The sequence below is a fragment of the Coregonus lavaretus genome, assembly GCF_964263955.1.
Source record: "Coregonus lavaretus genome assembly, chromosome: 25".
Classification (NCBI taxonomy): domain Eukaryota; kingdom Metazoa; phylum Chordata; class Actinopteri; order Salmoniformes; family Salmonidae; genus Coregonus; species Coregonus lavaretus.
Window position 1 is genome coordinate 40573814 of NC_140012.1, and position 18862 is coordinate 40592675.

Sequence of the window (18862 nt, forward strand, 5' to 3'; positions counted from 1 at the left end):
GCTGTGTCCTGGCTTCACCAATCAGCCCCAATAACGCTTCCCTCTCGTCTCCTGTAGCGGTCGATCCCCCAGCCTCACGCGGGAGGGCCTTAAAAGCCCTGCTCCACAAACAAACAGAAATACAGTGGAGGGAGGAAGGGACCAGAGGGAGGGGGAAGGAGGGAGGAAGCTAGAAGAAGAAGAACAGAAAGAAGAACAACAACAGCATTGTGAATCCCTCTAGTCGTCGGTGTGGTGAAAGCTCTCTCTCTCCCCCCTCTTTCTCCCCCCTCTTTCTCCCTCTCTCGGAGAGCGGAGGTGACAAACATATTAATCACCTCGGGCAAATAACTCCCGGAGAAGTTAATCACCCCCCCCCACCCTTCATCATCACCCCCCCCCACCCTCTCACCCCCAGCCTCCCCGCAGCCCCCCCACCCCCAGCCTCCCCTCAGCCCCCCCACCCCCAGCCTCCCCTCAGCTCCCTCCACCTGCCCTTGTGTGTGTGTGTGCTTTAGCAAAGACTTCCTCAAAGAAAGAGAGAGAGAGAGTAAAAGAGGGAAAGAGAGAGATGGACAGAGCGAGAGAGCGAGAGAGAGAGGTAAGGGAAAGAGAGAGAGGCAGAGGCAGAGAGAGAGAGAGAGAGAGAGAGAGAGAGAGAGAGAGAGAGAGAGAGAGAGAGAGAGAGAGAGAAGAGAGAGAGAGGTAGAGGGAAAGAGAGAGAGAGAGGCGGAGAGCGAGAGAGAGAGAGAGAGAGAGAGAGAGAGAGAGAGAGAGAGAGAGAGAGAGAGGCAGAGAGAGAGAGAGAGAGAGAGAGAGAGAGAGAGAGAGAGAGAGAGAGAGAGAGAGAGAGAGAGAGAGAGAGAGAGAGAGAGAGAGAGAGAGAGAGAGAGAGAGAGAGAGAGAGGAGAGAGAGAGCAGAGGGAGGAGTGAGTAAGAAAGAAGTGACTAGAGGTGATATAGTGGGCTGGACCATCTGTCATGTTTCAAAAAGCAAAGCAGAGTCACCTTGCGTTACCTTTCTTTGTGTAATGGAATAAACATCCTTGAAAGAATAGACAAGCGTGAAGCCTGACTTGTTTAAAGACAAAGTATATTGAGTGTGAGGATCAACAGTTAAATAGGATATATACTTTTGCTTCATTTTGACATTGAAAAATCCGTGGCTCCCTTGATATGGGGCCTACATGAAGGAAAACATTTATCTTCTGTCCAGAGGCAGAGCAACAGTAACATACAGTACTAAGTATTGATACAGTAGTGTAGCCTGATACAGGAAGGTTTCCGAGCATATCAGAAAAATAAAAACTTAAAAACATAGAAGACATACAGTAATAACACAGTACATATGCTGTGATGATGACCACTTGACAGGGGAGTAGACATACAGTACACATACAAAAGAGAGTTTGCAATACCTGTGTACATAAATACAGTATTTAGAGTTTTTTTTGCTTGTTGTTTATGTATATATATTTTTAAAGAAATGTAAAACAGCAGAACAAAGTTGCACAAAACACACATTTAAACGACTCCGCTCTCTGCTAGTGACACACAGTGAAAAATTAACATGTCGAATGAATCAATACAAAAAAAAAAGCACAACAGATCTGCACCTCAAGTTTGGCCTTTTATTCAATGGTTATGGCAATGTGAGTCCTATAGTCGAGTTTATGAATAACTTGTGGGCCATGAATTGGATGTCACCTGACTCTAGCACTGTGGCTCATTCATAACATCTACCAGAATACTGTCACCTGGTATTCCATTGAGAAAATATGTCTCTGTTACTTTACATGGGAGAGATAACTAGGATTTACAACGCAGACAAACATCCCAGCCAGTGAGAGTTATATAAAAATGAGCGTGGGCTGATGTTGGCGTATGGGCTTTGGACATTGACTTGGATCCAGCAGAATGGCAATAAAGTATGAATAAATGGATTGTGGGGGAAGAGGGAGAGACTAGCTGAGAGAGCTGACGGCAGCCATTTTTGTGGCTGGCCCGTGGCCCATGGTTCCATCTTACAAATGACTGCATTAACAGAGCCAATTAAAGTGGCAATCATTTAATGGTCACCTACGCAGCCATGCGAGACTGGGACTTTCATCGTCAATCGGCCGTAAGGCGGTAATATTCAGTTAGAGCAATCTGGCCAGTGGACCGACTCAGCTCCGCTCTACTCTCAATAAAACATGTTTCCATGTCTCCACTCAGCACTGACTGGGTATTAGGAAGAACAGTTCTAGGAGGAGAAGAGTTATTCCTTTGAAAAGAAGTACACTGAATCGCTTAATTTAATGGCAGCTATCAATAGTAGTTATTTGTAGTTAATTGTACAAAATAGTTTGTAGAAATGTTCAAATAACTAGGAATATTTGTGAAAAATAAGTACAAATATAATGTGTTTTGTAAATTGTATTTTGGAGAAGATAAAACAGATTTTATACAAATTTTTCTAAACGTATTTTGTTTTCTCATAAACTAACGAACACATGCTTTTCAGGACAGGCCTCTCTCCCTTCACCAGAAATCAGATGGAGTGATGGGAAAAAAAGGAGAAAATAATAGCGTTTTATCGACCAACCGCTTTCCCTATCTCACCTCTGCAGTCATACTACCCAGAATGCTTTCGCCTCTAAGCGCTCTTTGCGTTTTAGGAGCATCGTAAAGGGGGGAACAGAGCTAGAGTCGTTTAAAATTGGGCTCGTCTATTTCAAAACATAAAAATAACAACAAAAAGCAACAAAAATGCAAAACAACATTAAAAAAAAAACACAATTTGTCAGAGAGCTACTGCTCCTCCTCTGGGTTATTTGGACACATTGTAGACACACAGACCGTATTATAGCGCAACACTTCACATGGTCATCTGACAAAAGACACATAGAATGACAAGGTAAGCCATAGTTGCATCTCAACCAGCACCCTTTCCCTATATAGTGCATTACTTTTGACCAGGGTGCCATTTGGGAAGCACTCTGTCTCTCCCCTTCAGTATACCAACAATGAAGTTAAAGCCTTTTTTTAAGTCATAAAATGTCACCACTGTTTGACCCACTGTTTAACCCACTGTTTAGCCCACTGTTTAGCCCGCTGTTTAACCCACTGTTTAACCCACTGTTTAACCCACTGTTTAGCCCACTGTTTAACCCAATGTTTAGCCCACTGTTTAGCCCGCTGTTTAACCCACTGTTTAACCCACTGTTTAACCCACTGTTTAGCCTACTGTTTAACCCACTGTTTAACCCACTGTTTAACCCACTGTTTAACCCACTGTTTAACCCACTGTTTAGCCTACTGTTTAACCCGCTGTTTAACCCACTGTTTAACCCACTGTTTAGCCCGCTGTTTAACCCACTGTTTAACCCACTGTTTAACCCACTGTTTAACCCACTGTTTAACCCACTATTTAACCCACTGTTTAACCCACTGTTTAACCCACTGTTTAACCCACTGTTTAACCCACTGTTTAGCCTACTGTTTAACCCGCTGTTTAACCCACTGTTTAACCCACTGTTTAGCCCGCTGTTTAACCCACTGTTTAACCCACTGTTTAACCCACTGTTTAACCCACTGTTTAACCCACTATTTAACCCACTGTTTAACCCACAGTTTAACCCACTATTTAACCCACTGTTTAACCCACTATTTAACCCACTGTTTAACCCACTGTTTAACCCACTGTTTAGCCTACTGTATAACCCACTATTTAACCCACTGTTTAACCCACTGTTTAACCCACTGTTTAACCCACTGTTTAACCCATATAGATCATGATATAAGTTTATGAAGGAAGAACACTATTTTTTCTTGTTTTTCTATCTTTTTCTAGATTTTCTCAATCTAATAATAATAGATAATAGCACTATAATCCATTTGATATACTAATAAATACTATACTGTAACACTTACAATTCTATAATAACACACAAGTATTGTATGTAAATGATTCTAGGAAAAAAGAACATCTTGTAAAAATACGAAAACAAGGAAAAAGAGAGTAATTTCAGGAAGAATTGTGTAAAGTGCCAAGAGGAAGATATATAAGGAATGAAATATATAGTAATATTAATATTATTCATAATAAAAGTCAACATACGCAACACGAGAGGATTATTTACATAACAAAATAAGAGCTGCGGCAGAGTTGATATCCCACTGCCACAGAACAGCTGTTTTTACATTGTGAGGTCAAAGGTCTATTGAGAGTGATGTAGACCGATATATTTGAATATAAGAATATGTTGTATAATATAAATACTGATATACTTGTGGTGGATATGTAAGATTTTTTTTGGCTAGATATATTTGCCGCGTGAGCCGAGCTGGTCAAAGACGTTTTGTCATGAAAAACTGCCAGGTTACAGTGTAGAGAATAACTCTACCAATATGAACAGATCAACAGAATGAACCCCACGCAACAAGTCTTACCATTTTAAGCACCCTTGTTTTAAAAAAAAAGGTTGCGCGTTTGCCCTTTTGAATTATTTAAGAAGACCCAGATGTTGTACTAAGAATACAGATGCTATAGTAACAACAGGATAGCTCATATTCCTTACGGTACACTGTGAATCCATGGAGCAGGCATTTGGATGGGAACAGTCAATGCCATATATTTCTATATTTGTTTCTATATTTTTCTAAATATATGTCTCCGGTTACAAACATTGAGGATCGAGGATAAATTGGGTGACGGACACAAAAGCCAGTCAGACACATGTTTATGATTGAAGGAACAGAATAACACATAAGGGAACACTATTATCTCAATCTACGAGTGAGGAAACGGTGTACGAGCAGTGAATGAGGTTCCTAAGTGTGACATTTAGCAGAACCCCAAGGACATGGGAGGTTACGAGATTACACTTCCTGTCTTCCCTAAAAAGTAGAGGAAGGTGATGGAGAGAGAGGTGGGGGAGGAGAGAGTTTATCCAATCCATATTTCACAATGGCCTCCTCCTCATTGGGAACAGATAGGGAGAGTCTTCAGTAATTGACACAACAGCCATGGCAATGGACAAAAGAGATGTGTGTCCCTGTTTGTGTGTGTGTGTGTGTGTGTATGTATGTGTCCCTGTTTGTGTCTGTGTGTGCATTGTGTGTGTGTATGTGTCCCTGTGTGTGTGTGTGTGTGTGCCTCGTGTGTGTGTATGTGTCCCTGTTTGTGTGTGTGTGTGTGTGTGTGTGTGTGCGTGCGTGTGTGTCCCCCTGTTTGTGTGTGTTTGCGCTTGTGTGGGTGCGCTGCTGTGTGTCCCTGTGTGGGTGTGTGTTCATCTGCGCTGCGATTTAAGTGTGTGTGTGTGTCTGCCTACACTCCTGTGTCTGTGCCTGCGTGTGAGTGTCCCTGTGTGTCTGTGTGTATTTGTATGCGTATGATTGTGTATGTGTAGTCAGTCTGGTGTATCTTCAAATGAGATCAGTGCTTATTGACTGAGCTCTGTTATCTCTAATCTGTTTCTCTCCTCTACACAGTCTCCTTCCCTCGACGCCCGCCACCACTGACTCCCCTCTTTACGATCCCATTACACAGCACATGTGCGTGTGCGTGTGTGTGTGTGTGTGTGAGAGTCTGTGTGTGGATGAGAGTCTGTGTGTGGATGAAAGTCTGTGTGTGTGTGAGAGTCTGTGTGTGGATGAGAGTCTGTGTGTGGATGAGAGTCTGTGTGTGGATGAGAGTCTGTGTGTGGATGAGAGTCTGTGTGTGTGGATGAGAGTCTGTGTGTGGATGAGAGTCTGTGTGTGGATGAGAGTCTTTGTGTGGATGAGAGTCTGTGTGTGGAAGAGATCCTATTTCACAACAAGGTTATTGCTTCACCTCTCTCTCTCTCTCTCTCTCTCTCTCTCTCTCTCTCTCTCTCTCTCTCTCTCTCTCTCTCTCTCTCTCTCTCTCTCTCTCTCTCTCTCTCTCTCTCTCTTTCTCTCTCTCTCTCTCTCTCTCTCTCTCTCTCACACACACCACTTCTTTAAATGCTGCTGGGCCTGGGGGGGGGGGGGGGGGGGGGAAGAAAGTGTCTTGAGTAACCTGTCCCTTACAGACAGAGAGAGTCAATCTCAGAGAAATGAAAGAGAAGAACACAGTCTTAAAGTGATGGAAAGATGTATTTAAGACTCAGTAACACTGAACATCTTCTCCTGTGGGAGTCCTAACATCCTTCCTAATGTCAATCACAAATCTAAGAGCCCCCCCCCCCCCCCTTCCCTCTACCTTCCCACCTTTGCACCTGAGGGTTGTGTCCCAAATGGCAGCCTATTCTCCTTTATAGTGCACTACTTTTGACCAGATCCCAAAGGGTCAAAAGGCTCTGGTCAAGAGTGGTGCGCTACTACCATTTGGGACACACCCCAGGTGTCAGGTAATCAGACTATCTATATGGGACAGTGTCTGCCACCATGTAAGGTAACAACTCACTGGCCTAATCAATATGCACTTCTGTCTTCTCTATCTTACAGGCCTGTAGGGTGGCAGGTAGCCTAGCGGTTAAGGGCGTCGGGCCAGTAACCGAAAGGTCACTGGTTCAAATCCCCTAGCCAGCAAGGCAGTTAACCCCCAACAACAACTGCTCCTTGGGCACCATGGATGTCAATCAAAGCAGCCCCCCGCAACACTCTGATTCAGTTGGGTTAAATGCAGAGGACACATCTTAGTTGAATGCTTTCAGTTGTGCCACTGACTAGGTATCCCCTAGTGCCAGTAAAGAACACTAGCCTTTCTCTCCTCTTAAATCATATATCTACTATTTGAATAACAGCACAAGTAACCATCAACTTTTCCTTTCAACATCCTATTTGTTGAATAGTGTTACTTATTCAAAGATATAGTTCACTTTGGCATGGCAAAATACACATCACTGATGAACTGAAATGGTCCACCCACGCAGACAGTGTGGTGAAGAAGGCGCAACAGAGCCTCTACAACCTCAGGAGGCTGAAGAAATTTGGCTTGGCACCTAAAACCCTCACAAACCTTTACAGATGCACAATTGAGAGCATCCTGTAGGGCTGTATCACCGCCTGGTACGGCAACTGCACCGCCCACAACCGCAGGGCTCTCCAGAGGGTGGTGCGGTCTGCCGAACGCATTACCGGGGGCAAACTACCTGCCCTCCAGGACACCCAATGTCACAGGAAGGCCAAAAAGATCATCAAGGACATCAACCACCCGAGCCATTGCCTGTTCACCCCACTATCATCCAGAAGGCGAGGTCAGTACAGGTGCATCAAAGCTGGGACCGAGAGACTGAAAAACAGCTTCTATCTCAAGGCCATCAGACTGTTAAATAGCCATCATTAGCACATTAGTGGCTGCTGCTGCCTATAGAAATCACTGGCCACTTTAAGAAATGGAACACTAGTCACTTTAATAATGTTTTACATATTTTGCATTACTCATCTCATACAGTGAGGGAAAAAAGTATTTGATCCCCTGCTGATTTTGTACGTTTGCCCACTGACAAAGAAATTATCAGTCTATAATTTTAATGGTAGGTTTATTTGAACAGTGAGAGACAGAATAACAACAAAAAAATCCAGAAAAACGCATGTCAAAACTGTTATAAATTGATTTGCATTTTAATGAGGGAAATAAGTATTTGACCCCCTCTCAATCAGAAAGATATCTAGTTCCCAGGTGTCTTTTATACAGGTAACGAGCTGAGATTAGGAGCACACTCTTAAAGGGAGTGCTCCTAATCTCAGCATGTTACCTGTATAAAAGACACCTGTCCACAGAAGCAATCAATCAATCAGATTCCAAACTCTCCACCATGGCCAAGACCAAAGAGCTCTCCAAGGATGTCAGGGACAAGATTGTAGACCTACACAAGGCTGGAATGGGCTACAAGACCATCGCCAAGCAGCTTGGTGAGAAGGTGACAACAGTTGATGCGATTATTCGCAAATGGAAGAAACACAAAATAACTGTCAATCTCCCTCGGCCTGGGGCTCCATGCAAGATCTCACCTCGTGGAGTTGCAATGATCATGAGAACGGTGAGGAATCAGCCCAGAACTACATGGGAGGATCTTGTCAATGATCTCAAGGCAGCTGGGACCATAGTCACCAAGAGAACAATTGGTAACACACTACGCCGTGAAGGACTGAAATCCTGCAGCGCCCGCAAGGTCCCCCTGCTCAAGAAAGCACATATACAGGGCCGTCTGAAGTTTGCCAATGAACATCTGAATGATTCAGAGGAGAACTGGGTGAAAGTGTTGTGGTCAGATGAGACCAAAATCGAGCTCTTTGGCATCAACTCAATTCGCCGTGTTTGGAGGAGGAGGAATACTGCCTATGACCCCAAGAACGCCATCCCCACCGTCAAACATGGAGGTGGAAACATTATGCTTTGGGGGTGTTTTTCTGCTAAGGGGACAGGACAACTTCACCGCATCAAAAGGGACGATGGTCAGGGCCATGTACCGTCAAATCTTGGGTGAGAACCTCCTTCCCTCAGCCAGGGCATTGAAAATGGGTCGTGGATGGGTATTCCAGCATGACAATGACCCAAAACACACGGCCAAGGCAACAAAGGAGTGGCTCAAGAAGAAGCACATTAGGGACCTGGAGTGGCCTAGCCAGTCTCCAGACCTTAATCCCATAGAAAATATGTGGAGGGAGCTGAAGGTTCGAGTTGCCAAACGTCAGCCTCGAAACCTTAATGACTTATAGAAGGTCTGCAAAGAGGAGTGGAACAAAATACCTCCTGAGATGTGTGCAAACCTGGTAGCCAACTACAAGAAACGTCTGACCTCTGTGATTGCCAACAAGGGTTTTGCCACCAAGTACTAAGTCATGTTTTGCAGAGGGGTCAAATACTTATTTTCCTAATTAAAATGCAAATCAATTTAAAAAAAATTTGACATGGGTTTTTCTGGATTTTTTTGTTGTTATTCTGTCTCTCACAGTTCAAATAAACCTACCATTAAAATTATAGACTGATCATGTCTTTGTCAGTGGGCAAACGTACAAAATCAGCAGGGGATCAAATACTTTTTCCCCTCACTGTATGTATATACTGTATTCTATAATATTCTACTGTATCTTAGTCCATGCCGCTCTATCATTGCTCGTCCATATATGTATATATTCTTAAGTCCATTCCTTACTTAGATTGGTGTGTATTGGGTATATGTTGTGAAATTGTTAGATATTACTTGTGAGATATTACTGCACTGTCGGAGGTAGAAGCACAAGCATTTCGCTACACCAGCAATAACATCTGCTAAACACGTGTATGTGACAAATACAATTTGATTTGATTTGATATAATGAATATGAATTGAAGATACTGTATGTAATGACTCTCTTTCTAAAAAGAAAAACTGACCAATGAAATTGCTGTTGCAACGTTGTAGTATTATTGCTTATTTTGTAGAAAGCCATTCTGTGGAGATGGGATACCTTCTGCCTTTGGCTCAGTGCCACAATCAATGCTCTCTCTCTGACACACTGCTGCTGCTGCCCAGGCCATACAACAATGGCTGCCATAGCTCTCCTTCTCCCCCCTCTCTTCCTGCTACACATCATTCTAGGATACATCACTTCCTGTCAGCCATTTTGTGCAATTTTGTCACATTTCAACCTCCTTTAGCTGAATGCATTTATGTTTATCTCATTAGCCTACGAAGCCTACTCTTGGGCCCTATTCCCTAAATAGTGCACTACTTTTGACCAGATCCTTATGGGCCCTGGTCACTGGTCAAAACTAGTGCACTTAATATAGAATAGGGTGCCAAATGAAATGTCCTTTATCATTTACTAACTTAATAAAATCCAGTTTGAAATGTGTTGAGTAAACGGGAATTGCTGAACATTAGCGGGCTTAATGTATATTGGGGAAATGACTAATTGAAACATTAAGGGTAGAGACCCGTCCCACAGGAGCCCAGTTTGAGAGCACAAACTTACAGAGGGATATACAGTTGCAGCATTTATGTTTTTTCGTTGGTGAATTCCCTCGCCATGATTCCCATTATAAAGGCATTATACAGACAATGTCAACCTATTGTCAATTTATGCAATACTATTGTTAATGAGATTATAATTTGTAATCATTAAAGGTGTTACATTAATGACAATATTTTGGCTTTATTGGAAAGCACCACCTGCTTTCTCACATTCCAGAAACCATAAATCTCAACCCAGAGCAATACATTCAAATCAATACAGGAAATAAAAAAAGAGCATCATCATTTCCAAAATATGTACAGTACATCGATGACAGACATATAGTTAGATAAAACTCTTAAAAGGAGACATCAACTTGAGAATCTTGACAAGGGGGTCATGTGATTTGTTGACCTGGAGTTGTTTTGTTCTAGTTTTAGTTTTCCATTGAAGAGGAAGGAGGCGTTTAGTTTGATGTATTTTTTTTTTTTTTGCTGGGGGCGGAAGGAGGGAGGAGGGGGGCGTTTGTCCCTCTCTCTCGCTCTAGTACGGAGTGAAGCGACTGCAACCTCCTCTGTATAGGCTAGCCTGCAACATCAAAGATGAAAAAAGCTCCAATCAGTATTCAGTGTAGGAAGCTTGGTTTATATGCCGCGTTCACGTGGTAGTCGGAACTCTGAAATTTCTGACTTGCTAACTGGTTGAACGTGGCATGTGTATAACTACAACCTGTTAGTAAGTCGGAAATTTACGAGTTTCCTAGTTCCAACTAGCACGTAGACGCCACAATATAATATTATATTGGCTTCTTCTTTTTCCCCCACAAAACGTTCTTCCCTTTTTTATTTTGTTGCAATGGTTGGAGTGTTCTTGGAAATTTAGAGGAGATGTGTGCTAGAGACTTAGAAATGAATGTGTTTGTGTGCGTACAGTATGAATGTGTCATTATGTTTGTGAGAAAGGAATGGAAGGAGTTGAGAAGTGATTTGCCATAAGATTCAAACTAAGCAGTGACTCCAATCTTCAATTGGAACTACAAACTCTAAATAGGTCATTGAATCAGATATACAGTAGCTAATTCTCTTTCATGTCCAGATCACGATTTATACCCAGCACGCACCACTCTCTCTGCCCGCAACTCTCTGCCGCCCTACCCCTTTCTCTGCCCCACTACCCCTCTCTCTGCCCCCACCCCTCTGTCCCCCCCTACCCTGTCCCCCCCTACCCCCCTCTCTGCCCTCCCTACCCCTTTCTCTGCCCCACTACCCCTCTCTCTGCCCCCACCCCTCTCTCTGCCCCCTACCTCTCTGTCCCCCCCCACCCCTCTCTCTGCCCCTACCCCTCTGTCCCTCCCTACCCCTCTCTCTGCCCACTACCCCTCTGTCCCCCCCCACCCCTCTCTCTGCCCACTACCCCTCTGCCCTCCCTACCCCTCTCTCTGCCCACTACCCCTCTGTCCCCCCCTACCCCTCTGTCCCCCTCTACCCCTCTCTCTGTCCCCCCTACCCCTCTCTCTGCCCCCCCTACCCCTCTCTCTGTCCCCCCTACCCCTCTGTCTGTCCCCCCCTACCCCCCTCTCTGCCCTCCCTACCCCTCTGTCCCCCCCCACCCCTCTCTCTGCCCCCCTACCCCTATGTCTGTCCCCCTCTACCCCTCTCTCTGCCCCCCCTACCCCTCTCTCTGTCCCCCCTACCCCTCTCTCTGTCCCCCCTACCCCTCTCTCTGTCCCCCCTACCCCTCTCTCTGTCCCCCCTACCCCTCTGTCTGTCCCCCCCACCCCTCTCTCTGCCCCCCTACCCCTCTGTCTGTCCCCCCTACCCCTCTCTCTGTCCCCTCTCTCTGTCCCCCCTACCCCTCTCTCTGTCCCCCCCACCCCTCTCTCCGTCTCCCCTACCCCTCTGTCTGTCCCCCCCACCCATCTCTGCCCCCCCTACCCCTCTCTCTGTCCCCCCTACCCCTCTCTCTGTCCCCCCTACCCCTCTGTCTGTCCCCCCTACCCCTCTGTCTGTCTCCCCCACCAATCTCTGTCCCCCCTACCCCTCTCTCTGTCCCCCCTACCCCTCTGCCCCCCCCTACCCATCTCTGTCCCCCCTACCCCTCTCTCTGTCCCCCCTACCCCTCTCTCTGTCCCCCCTACCCCTCTCTCCGTCCCCCCTACCCCTCTCTCTGTCCCCCCTACCCCTCTCTCTGTCCCCCCTACCCCTCTCTCTGTCCCCCCTACCCCTCTCTCTGTCCCCCCTACCCCTCTCTCTGTCCCCCCTACCCCTCTCTCTGTCCCCCCTACCCCTCTGTCCCCCCCCCACCCATCTCTGTCCCCCCTACCCCTCTCTCTGTCCCCCCTACCCCTCTCTCTGTCCCCCCTACCCCTCTCTCTGCCCTCATTTAGCCATCTTGTGCATTTAGTCACTTCTTGTTCTGCCTTAGGGCTCGATTCAAGGGATTAAAGGCAATGTTCCCATGTTTGCGGAGACTGCATTTATGGTAAACACTGAACATCTCAGCTCAATAGAAAATTACCTTTACATTTTAATTGCTCTATAGCGCTGAATTTCAACGATCCGCAGTGAATTGAGCCCTTAGTGTTTGGCCCAGATTGATACTTTACCTCACCCACTTCTATTCCTATTCAGCCCCTCAATCTTTCTCCAAACATACTGTCGTTTTTACTGTAGTAGTGTATGGATAACATTTGTATTTTTTTGAGTTTGCCGTGTTTAGGAGTGATGGTGGTAGAAACCTGCAATGTACGTGTAGCTAAGAAAAAGGGAGGACAATTTCGAAGGAAAAAAAGGAGAGAATGAATAAGGGAATAAAAAACACAGTTTTAATTAAGTAAATGAAGAAGAAAGAATGGTTGTATAATTAATGAAGGCTTTTAGCTAGCAGCTGCACGGGGGGGGGGCATCGCTCGGTCAGGAGAAGGAAGGGGGGTGCGATTTCCGGCATCACGCGCGTGTCTGCACACAACACCCTGCACATCTGTCTAAGTCAAGACCTCTCTACGAATCAGCTTCTCCGACAGAGCTAAGGGGAGCTGGGTGCCATGTGTATCATTTGGCTGTCTCTATTTTTCGTCTTTATGTTTTTCTTTCATGTTTTTTGTTATTTCTTTAATATCTCACGGCACGCCACAGCGCGAGCTTGATGGTCGTTAATCTTTGGAAGAAGTCCCTACCCACACCTGCGAAAGAAAACTAGTTGTTCTTTCTTATTAAAATTTTTATTTTGGGTCTCTCGTTATTTTTATTTTTTTCATCTTTGATGTTAGCTGCAAAAGCTAGCTAAAAACAAACATTAACCAATCAACTATTTCCTCCTGTGGAAATTTAGGAGACCCCTCTGATAGTGGAGGGTGTACAGGTCTCATTTGGATTTCAAGCGAAGAGCTTCAGGCCAATGAAATTGAAAATGGGGTCAGAGAATAAGGCAACAACATCCCTGGTTCATTTACTGAAGTGGCAACAGCTGATAAATCTCACGTAGAACATCTCACATAGAAAATATCCCATAGAAAATCACACAGTGAGAGAGTCAGCTGCTTCTTTGAAATCAAAGCATTTCAACTCTCCTCCCAAGTGTCCATTCTACTTCCATTTATATGCATCCGTACATCATAAATATATCACATTTGTCATGCTTCGTATTTATCTCATGTATCTTCAACACTCTCTACAGTGCTTGGACTAGTAGTCTGCATCCTATTCTCTATATAGTGCACTACTTTTGACCAAGTCCCTATAGGGAATAGAGGGGGCCATGTGGGATGCAGTGTTAAGCGTGAACACGTTTTAGTAAGCAGTGGTCATTGTCGCCAGAAGAGGACAGAGGACTCACCATGGTGCCCACACCGTACGTGGCCGCTGGACCAATCGTGTGGTGATACGGGTCCGCTGTGGCGTAGACTCTCCCGTAACTGTATGGGAGAGAGACCACACCGTAGTCTCACAACACGTCTTAGGTTACATACGTCAAGTGTGTCCAGGATTCAGTTTAATCAATTACATCATGTTTATTGTGTTAGACAAAACTGGATATTCATTCACATTCAATATGCTAATTAATTAATTGTTTATTCTAATGGACCTAACCCCAAACAGGAAGCATCTGCACATGAGGTTTGATTAAATTGAGGCCCTTAAGAGTTTTGATGACAGATAAGTAGTGTTGAGCCGGTTCAAAAATGAGCATGACACTAACGCTCTGGGGTCCGGAGACTAGATTTCTCCGTCACGTTACAGACAGCCCTATGGGAGAGAAATGCAATCGATTTCTCGCTATAAATGTACATCGTAAAGGTGAGAGTGTGTGATTGCAATGATTTGTTTTTACCCGTTTCAATTCATGAGAAAATGTAGCGAGTGCTTTATCTTCTGGTATAGAGGGATGGAGGAATGGGAGGAGGACGGATAAATGTTAAACCAATCAGACAGACAGAGGGAGGAGAGAAGGAGAGAGGGATGAGAAAGAAAGAGGGATTCAGGAAGATGAAAAGGGTGGGAGGGAGAGAAATGAGACTGTAAGGTTCTGTATTTATTTTCTTTGTCAACCTTGTGTTCTTGAACGTAGCCCTGTTTCTTTGTGTTCTTGAACGTAGCCCTGTTTCTTTGTGTTCTTGAACGTAGCCCTGTTTCTTTGTGTTCTTGCTTGAACGTAGCCCTGTCTTTCATTTTTGTTCATTGATTTCACCTGTGTTAGTTACTCACCTGGTCTCATCAGCTCCTTATTTAGTTCAGTTCTTTCTGTTTGTGCCTTGTGAGGTATTGTTCGTTTTGACTCTACTAAGCCTTTTCCTAGCCCATTTGTGAGAACCAGTTATAGCCTTCAGTCCTAGTTTTTGATTCTCCTGCCTGTTTGCCTACCTGTGTATGACCATTGCCTGTCTGTGACCATGATTCCTGCCTTTTGCAAAGGTGAAATAAACACCTGCCACGCTCTGCTCGTGAATCTACACTTTCTCCCTGAGTATTCATTACAGAAAACGAACAATACCTCACAAGGCACAAACATAATGAACTGAACTAAATAAGGAGCTGATGAGACCAGGTGAGGTCTGTTCTAGGGGCATCCCTGCCCTCTTCCTGCTCTTTCTGTCCTCCTCTCTTCTCCTCTCTGGCTCCTCCCTTCATTCCTCCTGTATCTCTCTCTGTCCTCCTCTCCTCTCTGGCTCCTCCCTTAATTCCTCCTGTATCTCTCTCTGTCCTCCTCTCCTCTCTGGATCCTCCCTTCATTCCTCCTGTATCTCTCTCTGTCCTCCTCTCTTCTCCCCTCTGGCTCCTCCCTTCATTCCTCCTGTAACTCTCTCTGTCCTCCTCTCCTCCTCTCCTCTCTGGCTCCTCCCTTCATCCTCCTGTATCTCTCTCTGTCCTCCTCTCTTTTCCTCTCTGGCTCCTCCCTTCATTCCTCCTGTATCTCTCTCTGTCCTCCTCTCCTCTCTGGCTCCTCCCTTCATTCCTCCTGTATCTCTCTCTGTCCTCCTCTCTTCTCCTCTCTGGCTCCTCCCTTCATTCCTCCTGTATCTCTCTCTGCCCTACTCTCCTCTCTGGCTCCTCCCTTCATTCCTCCTGTATCTATCTCTGTCCTCCTCTCCTCTCTGTCTCCTCCCTTCATTCCTTCTGTATCTCTCTTTCTCTGTCTCTGAAGGCTTATTCCCTGTCTATTCACTAGCACTAGCTCGGAACTAATCCCACCATCCCTCCCTCCATCCGTCCTTTCATCCCCCTCTCTCTCTGAGACGGGACCAGGCGGGCCGCGTCGACCGCTTTATTTATTCCTCTCCTCCACATCCCTCTCTCTGCTTCCTCGTTTGTTTGCCATCTTCCAAAAGCAAAGGATGCCAGCGGAGGTCTGGAGGGCACAGATAAGGCCCTGTATGGGTTAGGGCTAGGGTTGGGCTATCAGAGAGCAGGGTAGGAAAATGAAATGTTGGAGCATGACATCATCGGAAAAAAGTGCAGAGAAGAGACGAAGGAAAGGAGGGATGGAGGAGAGGAAGAAAGAGAGGGAGGAGATGTGAATAGATGGATGGAAGAAGGAGGAGTGAAAATGTATGATGAGGAATCTACAGTACCAGTCAAAAGTGTGGACACACCTACTCATTCAAGGGTTTTTCTTTATTTAAAAAATAACTATTTTCTACCTTGTAGAATAATAGTGAAGACATCAAACTATGAAATAACACACATGGAATCATGTAGTAACCAAAAACGTGTTAAACAAATCAAAATATATTTTATATTTGAGATTCTTCAAATGCCACCCTTTGCCTTGATGACAGCTTTGCACACTCTTGGCATTTTCCCAACCAGCTTCATGAGGTAGTCAACTGGAATGCATTTCAATTAACAGGTGTGCCTTCTTAACAGTTAATTTGTGGAATGTCTTTCCTTTTTAATGTGTTTGAGCCAATCAGTTGTGTTGTGACAAGGTAGGGGGGTATACAGAAGATGGCCCTATTTGGTAAAAGACAAAGTCCATATTATGGCAAGAACAGCTCAAATAAGCAAAGGGAAACGACAGTCCATCATTACTTTAAGACATGAAGGTCAGTCAATACGGAACATTTCAAGAACTTTGAACGTTTCTTCAAGTGCAGTCGCAAAAACCATCAAGAGATATGATGAAACTGGCTCTCATGAGGACCACCACAGGAAAGGAAGAGCCAGAATACATCTGCTGCAGAGGATAAGTTCATTAGAGTTACCAGCCTCAGAAATTGCAGCCCAAATAAATCCAGACACATCTCAACATCAACTGTTCAGAGGAGACTGTGTGAATCAGACTTTCATGGTCGAATTGCTGCAAAGAAACCACTACTAAAGGACACCAATAATAATAAGAGAGTTGCTTGGGCCAAGAAACACGAGCAATGGACATTAGACCAGTGGAAATGTGTCCTTTGGTCTGGAGTCCAAATGGGAGATTTTTGGTAGTGTTGGTGAACAGATGATCTCCGCATGTGTAGCGATACGACATCCCATCTGGTTTGGGCTTAGTGGGACTATAATTTGTTTTTCAACAGGACAATGACCCAGAACACCTCCAGGCTGTGTAAGGGCTATTTTACCAAGAAGGAGAGTGATGGAGTGCTGCATCAGATGACCTGGCCTCCACAATCCCCCGACCACAACCCAATTGAGATGGTTTGGGATGAGTCGGACGGCAGAGTGAAGGAATAGCAGCCAACAAGTGCTCAGCATATGTGGGAACTCCTTCAAGACTGTTTGAAAAGCATTCCAGGTGAAGCTGGTTGAGAGAATGCCAAGCGTGTGCAAAGCTGTCATCAAGGCAAAGGTTGGCTATTTGAAGAATCTCAATTATAAAATATATTTATTTGTTTAATGGTTACTACATGATTCATGATGTGTTATTTCATAGTTTTGATGTCTTCACTATTATTATACAATGTAAAAAATAGTAAAAATAAAGAAAAACACTTGAATGAGTAGGTGTGTCCAAACATTTGAATGGTAGTGTACATCCTATTACCAGTAAATAGGTAATGTTACCACTATGCCAGCTGTCATGTTCTTCCTGTTGACATGCACCACTCAAGAACAATGCATCTGATTGTCTGTGGAGTGAGTAAGACTGAAGCAGATAGGACATGGTTGTGTGTCTGTGTGAAAGAGTTCCCCGGGGAAGCAGAGGCAGCAATTCTCACAGTTCCACACTGATCCACTACCTCTAAGCCCTCTTAGACAACAATAAATAACACTCCATCCCTCAGTGAACTGACTGACTCACTTTAAATCACATGAGCTTAAATAGACTGAGGGAGAAGGGAGTGAGACTGAGGGAGAAGGGAGTGAGACTGAGGGAGAAGGGAGTGAGACTGAGGGAGAAGGGAGTGAGACTGAGGGAGAAGGGAGTGAGACTGAGGGAGAAGGGAGTGAGACTGAGGTAGAAGGAAGTGAGACTGAGGGAGAAGAGAAAGAATAGAAAGATGACAGAAACGATACAGACAGCAAAAGAGAGAGAGAGAAAAAGAGAGAAAGAAATGATCGAGCGAGTGAAGGAGAAAAAAAGAGAAGGAGAATAGAATGATAGAATGAAATAACTCCAGCGGAGTGAGAGAGACACAGCCAGCCTTTCACCTGCTCTGCTCTGCTGTTCATAATTCCCCCGGCAGCGGAGCGTAAATCTAACATTATCTGTGGCCTACAGGCTCCCGACGCCACCGCCCCCTTATCAGACCTGACACGCTCAATCTTCCCCCCAGATTAGTTCTCCCAACGCTCTCACGCAACCCTCCCAACCCAGGGAGGAGAGCTCGGTGCCTGGGAACACTGAGGCCGGAGGCTGGGCCATCTGGGGGGGGGGGGGGGGGCAAGTGGCTGGAGATTTGGGGTTAGGGGAGCAATGTGTGTGTGTATGTTACCTGTCGCTGTATGCGGCTGCAGCCGTGGCTGCTGGCTGGGCGTATCTGTACGCTGCATAACCCCCCTGTGAAGATGACAGGAAGACTGTTACTGAGAATAGACAGACAAATGGCACACTGTTCCCGATAAAGTGTACTACTTTTGACCAGGACCCATATTTCACTATGTAGGGAACAGTGTGCCATTTGGGACGTATATAAAATAACAACCATTGACTGAATAAGGTGTAATCTTCTTCCATGAATGAACCCTCACAACAATCAGCGTAGCGCTCCGATGCTACAAACACATGACATCTATGAACGAGAGAGAGAGAGAGAAAAATGTCTGTGCAGCAATTATTGTGAATGAATGGAGAAGGATGGGCGGTGTTTGTGTGTTTGTGTCAGGTGAATGTGTGTGTGTGTGTGTGTGTGTGTGTGTATCACCATGGTGATTAACAAGGGTGTAATTAATGTGTGGGGCGGGTGAGAGGCTTATGGCACGGAGCCAGAGTGAGCTGTTTCAACATTAGAGAGTGGACAATGTGTGTGTGTGTGCGTGTGTGTGTGTGTGTTTGTGTGTGTTTGTGTATGTGTGTGCGCGTGTGTGGTGTGTGTGAGTATATTTGATGACTG

At 45.1% G+C, this 18862-nt stretch overlaps 1 protein-coding gene across 1 annotated transcript in view; it reads right to left on the reverse strand.

Moving 5' to 3' along the window:
* Positions 1 to 10410: 10410 nt before the first annotated feature.
* LOC311100914 (RNA binding protein fox-1 homolog 3-like) overlaps positions 10411 to 18862 on the reverse strand; it is a gene marked incomplete at both ends in the record, with an annotated part of 10805 nt that continues 2353 nt past the window's right edge. The window contains 3 exons of the mRNA XM_084141898.1: positions 10411 to 10455; positions 13702 to 13780; positions 18245 to 18309. Coding sequence (XP_083998024.1) covers positions 10411 to 10455; positions 13702 to 13780; positions 18245 to 18309 — 189 coding nt within the window. The remainder of the gene's footprint in view (positions 10456 to 13701; positions 13781 to 18244; positions 18310 to 18862) is intronic.